Source organism: Carassius carassius, chromosome 35 (assembly GCF_963082965.1).
Source record: "Carassius carassius chromosome 35, fCarCar2.1, whole genome shotgun sequence".
In the NCBI taxonomy this organism is placed as follows: domain Eukaryota; kingdom Metazoa; phylum Chordata; class Actinopteri; order Cypriniformes; family Cyprinidae; genus Carassius; species Carassius carassius.
The window spans coordinates 25957555-25964886 of NC_081789.1; the positions used below are offsets into that span (position 1 = coordinate 25957555).

General features: G+C 36.8%; 1 protein-coding gene across 1 annotated transcript; it reads right to left on the bottom strand.

The window, feature by feature from the left end:
• LOC132116376 (uncharacterized) lies at nucleotides 1–5864 on the bottom strand. Its single transcript, XM_059525199.1, has 7 exons — nucleotides 5750–5864; nucleotides 4803–4847; nucleotides 3850–4080; nucleotides 3466–3747; nucleotides 2159–2443; nucleotides 1612–1851; nucleotides 1–777 (listed from the first exon to the last, which is right to left on the bottom strand). The coding sequence occupies exons 1-7, from the start codon at nucleotides 5859–5861 to the stop codon at nucleotides 161–163; spliced, it is 1812 nt and encodes a 603-aa protein (XP_059381182.1). The 5' UTR covers nucleotides 5862–5864; the 3' UTR covers nucleotides 1–160.
• Nucleotides 5865–7332: the final 1468 nt, after the last annotated feature.

Genomic DNA, 7332 nt, shown 5'->3' on the forward strand with positions numbered 1-7332 from the left:
ATGTTTTTCTTTTTTTGGGTAGAGTACCAAGTATCCCTTTAATACATTACATTTAATACAAGAACCTGCATTAGATGAACTGTTAGATGAACTGCTTTTTTGCCTTCAATGACTTAACAGCCATTTGACTATTATGGTGCTTATTGTTTCCCAGCTTCCCTCATTCGTTCTCTTTGCCCCTCTGTTTCTTCACTTCTTCGTATGGATTGTCCTCCACTGTCACGGTCTCGTAATCTTTGTCTTTCTGAGGAAGCTGCTCGTATCCTCCCTCTGCTTCTCCTGCTGGCTTCTTTGAGTCGTCTGAACTCAGTGTGTGGTACACTTCACCTTTGACGCTCTTAAGAGCCTCGTACCCACCTTGACCTTGACCTTGACCTTGACCTTCACTCTGACCCTCTACAGGTCCTACTGTGTGGTACACATCAACTTTGATGCTCTTAAGAGCCTCGTACCCACCTTGACCTTGACCTTGACCTTCACTCTGACCCTCTACTGGTCCTACTGTGTGGTACACGCCCTCCTCCTGCGTCTTTTTTAGGGGTTCGTAACCCCCCTCGGCCTGGTCCTTGCTCGTGCCCTCGCCCAGGGTGTGGTAAACCGCCTTGTCCTTGAGTTGGATTTGCTCATAGTCTCCAGCTGTCGTCTTGTCTTTATCCTGTTTGGTCTCCTGGATGGCGCTTCCTCCACGTCTGCGTTTCAGCGCGATCAGCAAGATGATCAGCAGCCCGAGAAAGATCAGAAGCGCTGCCACCAAGATGGGCACCATGTTTGCAGTCACTGATTCAGAGAGATAGAGAGAGGATGTAAATTAATGCTTAAAATAAAAATGAGAAGTAGTGTGCTTGCACAGTCGTCAAGTGAGAATTGAAAGTGGCTGTACGTGTGGAAGAATTGACAATAAGGCAGACTTTGATTTCTGACTCAAATTTAGGGTCTAACAGTTTTTATAATTCTGAGTCTCAAAGCTTTTTTCAATTGTTTTTTGAAAAGAAAAAGAAAATATTTAGTTTTTAACTTTTGTTCAAAGTAAACCATATGAATCTGATCCAAATGTTGTATTGGAAGTAGACAATTAAAAAAACAAAAACAAAAAAAAACATGAGAGAAAGAGAGAGGATGTAAATTCATTTTAAAAATAAAACCGAGAAGTAGTGTGTAGTCGTCAAGTGAGAATTGAAAGTAACTATTTTGCTATACTCTACATGAAGATGCATGAAAAATAAAAGAGACCACAAAGATTTGCATGCTTGTGTTTTGGCCTGAAACTTTTAGGTGTCATTGACACTTTATTTTCTGTTAATTACCTCAGAAGATAACCTCCACTCATCCCTCATCTTGTTTATAGGTTATTACTGTTAAATTCGAATTAAAACCATAAAAACATTTTTTTTTCTGTAATTTGAAATAAAACTAAAACTTATTTTATTTTATTTCAAATATTTTAATATTAATAAGTAATTTAAAATAATTTCATTCAATAATTTACATTTATAAATAACAAATACAATGGACAAACAACAACATAAAGAAAACCTCAACTAAAAAAAAAAAGTTAATAAAACCAGTAATAAAATGAAAGTCTAAAGAGCATGTTTGAGTGTGAATGAGTACCTGTGTAGGTGTAGATGTTGCTGAAACGGGAGAAACCGTTCCCACAGTCCCTCCGGCATTTGTACAGTCCTTCTTTCTCTACAGTAATAGACTCATCGTTTTCAGATCGTTTTTCACGTGTGAATGGGTCATTAAAGGGTGTGTGATACCAGTGGTAGGATGTGCATTTGGCAGGACAGTTAGGACAGGAACACTTCAGACTGTTAGTAGACCCTGAAATAACTGCAGCAGGAGGTCCACCTGTAAAACACAGAAATATGACTTACAAACCTGTACTGTGGAGCACTGATGATTTCAGATGAATATAGTATTCAAACTGAAAAGTGTGTTTACTCCTCTGTATATACATATGTAGGGCTTTAATAAATTATCATATATTTGTGTATAGTCCTTAAATGTATTATTGTTTTTTTGCACTTATATGATAAAGAACACTATAGATAGTACCATGTCCCAATACTTTCTGATATTTTTTTGTTAGTATATGTGTTCTTAGTGGTTCTTTATTAATGAAAGTTTGAGGTAATGCAGCTGTTGTTTTGTTTACCTATGACTTTTAACTCCTGAGCATCAGAAACTCCTTCCTTCTGTGCAGCTTTTGCACTGATGTGGCTGTACCTGTAGGTGGCGTGGCAGCTGTACATGCCGGTATCACTTTGTGTGGCCTTGGGGATGGTGTATGTGCCTTCAGGTGAGCTCTTTGAGATTGGTGTATAATTCTTATAGAAGATAGCCTCTTCCAGCTCTGGTCCACCCCAGACTACACACCTGAGGGCCACAGACTCCCCCTCCAGCGCAGGAACAGCCGGAGGAACCAACATCACCATGAGCTCTGAGAAACAGAGAACACACACAGGTCAGACTGCACATCCTTTCATTTAAATATCCAGTAAAATTAAGTGATGTGAGTTTTGTGGCTTTTAATTCATGTCTGTTTGCTATTTAAACTGCACTGAGCTGCATGACGACATCACTGAATTCAATGATGAACTGCCTTAATTTTACATTATTGACACACCATTTTCCTAATTAATGCTGTACAGTTGCTTTGACACAATCTATTGTTAAAAGCACTATATTAATAAAGGTGACTTGATTTTGAATTCATCCTAATGCCAGTGCAAGTACAACCTGACAAATGTATACAGATAAATATATATATATATATATATATATATATATATATATATATATACATATATAGGAAAACAGTCCAAACTGTTGATGACACAATATCACATTGCACTTGCAGGTGTCCAATTAAATGCTCTGTAGAGTGAGTCTTCATGCACCCAAATAGCAAACCTTAATTTCTTCAGATCTTTTTTAATGCTTTGAAGGATACACAGTTTTCAGTAAAATATCTGAGAAGCAGGAGACTACTGTTTCCAGTTCCTCTCCAAATTAGTCTCATGGCTGTTTGTGGAAGGGCTTTGAGATTCTGTAGATCCTTTTTTTTTGTAGATCTTTCTTTCTTTCTTTCTTTCTTTCTTAAGCTCAGTTTGTGTACTATCACTTGCTTATGTTTCAGACTGATGGGAACTAGCTGACGGAAAGCTGGTAAAAAAAAAGTTTTCTGGGAAAGACATCAGTCTGCGTAGTGAATAGAGAAGTGGACTGAGGAGACATAAGATCACTCTGTGGTCAAATATTAATGCAATCCCTTTTTTGCTTGTTTTGAACACCACTGACTTTTATTGCATGAACACAACAGTCAAAACATTCTTCAAAGTATCTCTTTCAGTCTTCCACAGGAGAAAGTGAGTCGTACAGGTTTAAGACTTAATGAATTTAAATACCTTTATCTACACACAAATGATCTGAAATACAACAGGAAGTGGAGTAATGAGTCACCTGTCTTTTTCAGCGTCACTGCGTTGCTTCGAAGAGCTGCTTTCTTTTTCTTGCACCAGAAAGTGGCTCTTTCTGCCTCCTTTAATTCTGCAAATATAACAGCTCTCTTCATCTCCTTATTAATATCGAGTCCTATAGCGAAGGTGCTCACTCCCCTCAACACAAAACAAGACCAGTTCTCCAGATCATCATCATCCGTCTGCAGCACCAGGTTTCTTCCGTCTCCTTTGGTCATCACAGCACCTCCAACAGATGGAGAGAGCTGAGCGTGAGGCTCCAGATCTGAGAGAGAGAGAGAGAGAGAGAGAGAGAGAGACAGAGATCATGAGACACAGCAGGAGGAACAGAACAGACGATCTTGAACGTTTAGGATGGTGTTCATACCCAGTACAATGAGTGTGTACGGGTCACTCTTCGTTCCTCCCTGATCACATTCATACACCCCGTTGTTGTTGTCTGGTGTCACTGCTGTAAGAAGCATTAAATAATCCTTGTGTGTTTGTAATGATGTTCTGTTAAAATACCATGTTGTTGGTTTACTCCCTCCTTCACGGTTACAGATCAGAGTGACATCATCTCCAGCATACACCTGAGGGAACTTCGGCCGGAGAGACACTGAGAGAAAGAAAACAGACATATGAGACACAAATCATCTGTAATTGCAGATTGTCTGATTACTTTTATGAAATATGAATGATTGACCATAATTGAAAACTAGTGATTTAGTGAGGTCTGCTCTTGAATAAAGATGACACCTGGAGAAGTTAGCTTTCTTTAGTTTAGTTCTTTATATGTGTGTATTTATGAATTAAGTTATTTTTTTGAAGTTATGCATTTATATAGTTTCAGCCCTCTTTCTGATTTAAATCCGTACTGAATGCTTTGGGCTGCGTCTGTGTAAATGCATGCGTTGGGCTGTGGGTTTGCTGTCAAGTTTAGTTTTTGACCGTCTTTAATTGATGTGAAATGTGCCACAAGTGATCAGGGATCTCAATGCTGCTGGTTTCTAACATTAAATGAATCTGGTCTCGTCTCTGTTGTCCATTGATTATTTTGTAAGAGTCAGGCTGTTTGGTCTATAGCAGACTCCTTGCTGTGGCCACGGCTGAAATGACTTTGGACTTGGTTGGAAGCTCATTATAAATGACCCTCTGTGAGATACTAAATATATATGCGTAACATTAGTAATATCATAAAAGATTTAATCACATTAAATGTGTTTTGTTTTGATAAAGCAGAGCTGATCATCTTTACTGGTCTTTGCCACATGTATTATTTCAGTTGATTTGATCATGTGCACAATCTATAGAAGTGTGTGCAAAGAAATGTGTATTTACCTGTTGGTTTCTGTCCCTCGCCGCCCCTTATGAGAGCCAACAACACTGTGGTTTAAAAAGATGATTTAAAATAGTATTATTTCTGGACTAAGACTCTACAGCTTTATTTTGCTTTGCAGTTGCAAATGAGACGACCACACCCAGTCAGTTTTGGGTCTGTTATGACTTCACTGTCCGGGTGCTTTTACATTTACATTTACATTTATTCATTTAGCTGATGCTTTTATCCAAAGCGACTTACAACTGCTATATGTCAGAGGTCGCACGCCTCTGGAGCAACTAGGGGTTAAGTGTCTTGCTCAGGGACACATTGGTGTCTCACAGTTCATTTATTGTTCATTTATCAGCGCTGTAGAACCAGCAGTGTCCGAAATCCAGATAATCAATGAACATTACTACATATCTCTCTGGAAGACTTATTCTGATTGGTCAACTGCAACTTACAGTGGTGAATTATTCCTGAATGATATATTCATATAATATTTATTTAATCAAAACAAAAAAATTAATCACCCAACAAACTTAATTGGAATTGGTATTGTGCATCATGAAAGCTTGTTAATAATAATAAGTACCACAACCATTTGAAAGTTATTTTTGCATCTAAACATTGTTTGTGGCACTGTGATGAAAATCTTTGTAACACCATTGTCATATTAGTGCAAGCATAGCCAAAAAGAATATCATTCATATTTTCTGTGATCATTCATTTGCCTTGAAATTAGATCATTTGTAGAAAACTGTCAACATTTATCATAATTTAATGTCAATGTATTAATCAGACAAACAAAGCTTGTTAAGTATTTTGCCTCTTGAGTTGAGTGAAAGCTATAAACTTGCTTAAAGTAAACTTCAGCTTTAATGTAGCAAAGAGCAAGAGTTTGTCAAAATGTCCAGACATTGATTGCACAGAATCGGACAATAACATGATGCTCTAGTGTTTTTACCTGATAGTAACAGCAGAGACCTCATGTCCATCAGACGAGCTGATCTGCACTGTCTGTCAGAAAGAGAAATATGACCATCTGATGGACAGAGAGATGAGCCGTGTGCAGACATTTAGGGAAGTGGCCTTAAAGTGGTTTATCAGTCTCATTGCTCTCAGACTCAGCTGAGTGTGTGTGTGAATGTTTCAATTATTTCTGGTTAGTCAGGGTGTGTTTTTTTCACTTATGGCACATATGGCAGCGGGTTTGCCGCATCCCTCAGTCACACTGAGTCAGCAGTGTATGTTTAACAGCTCATTTCAGCTGTGTGTTTGTGTTCAAGCATGTAGCCCTGCTTTCTATTTGCAGTTTGGTTGTTATCAGGCTTTGCATTATTTACAGAATGTGTGAAGTCATGGTATGTAGATGGTCAGTGATCAAGAACTGAGCGCCTCACACTCCAAATTAAGCAAGAAAAAAAAGACTCACTTATTTTATTTATTATATTAATTATTAATATAAATACATGATTTCTTATTAGACCTTTTGTGTTACGATAAAGTTTAAAGCACATTTAATTTGCTGTAAGTTATTAACTATACTGCATCTATTTTTCAGATTACAGATAATTTCATGCATCATTTTAGAGTGCATTAATTTTTAGAGTTTTTTTTTGCATCAATTCTGTTAATGCTCAGATAATATAGGACATTCTAGAATATAGTTTTAATGATTATCAAGAATGCAGGTTAAAATGATATGAATCTACAATTTATGTGCATTCTTTGACATATTTAACAGTTATTTATATTTTTTCTTGCCTTAATGTTCATGTTAATGCTGAATGCAGTGTGGCATTTATTTTATTTTAATCTCTCTTAAAGTGAGTTCATTAAATCTGCACTTTACTACTATGCTACTAGTAGCTACTACTATTATGCATAAATTAACAAAAATACTAGATACATGTCAAGTATATTTCTTGCATCAACTGCAAAAAAATTAAAATGAAAAATGAAATAAAAGGAAAGGAAAGTTCAAATACTAGTGCTGAACTAATATTACACTGGGGTTTTTATGTGTGTAATTAAAAAACATTTTTAGTGAAAGATTGTCTAATAAACTTTGTATGTATCTATAGTTAAACCTTGTTTAAAGCTTGTTCACTTATCCTTGTGTGAACTGTTTTGTGAATTGTCAGTTTTGACAAAGCAATTGTTCTTTCCTGTGAAAGTTTTTCATGTCCCAAACATTAATAACCATACTTAACCACACTCTCATTTTTACTAAGCAGCGTTTGGTGTTTTTTTTTTCTTTTTTTTGCAACATGCAGAAGCTCAGTAATTTTTTTTTTTGTATTTCCTTAATGTGCAGAAGTGTATAAAACCAGACAAGTGTTGTAAAGCAAAAGCTTACTGAACCGTTCAGATGCATTTGGGCTGTCATAGAGTATGTGGTCTTGATTTTGATTTTAAAATGGTTAATAAATTTGCATTCGGTCCTTTCTGACTGGAAGTCCCGCAGGTCAGTGGCATCCACTGGAGAAATCAAACCCACATCAGAAGTGAGTATGTTTGATGAAATGCACCATAATTCACCCTCAG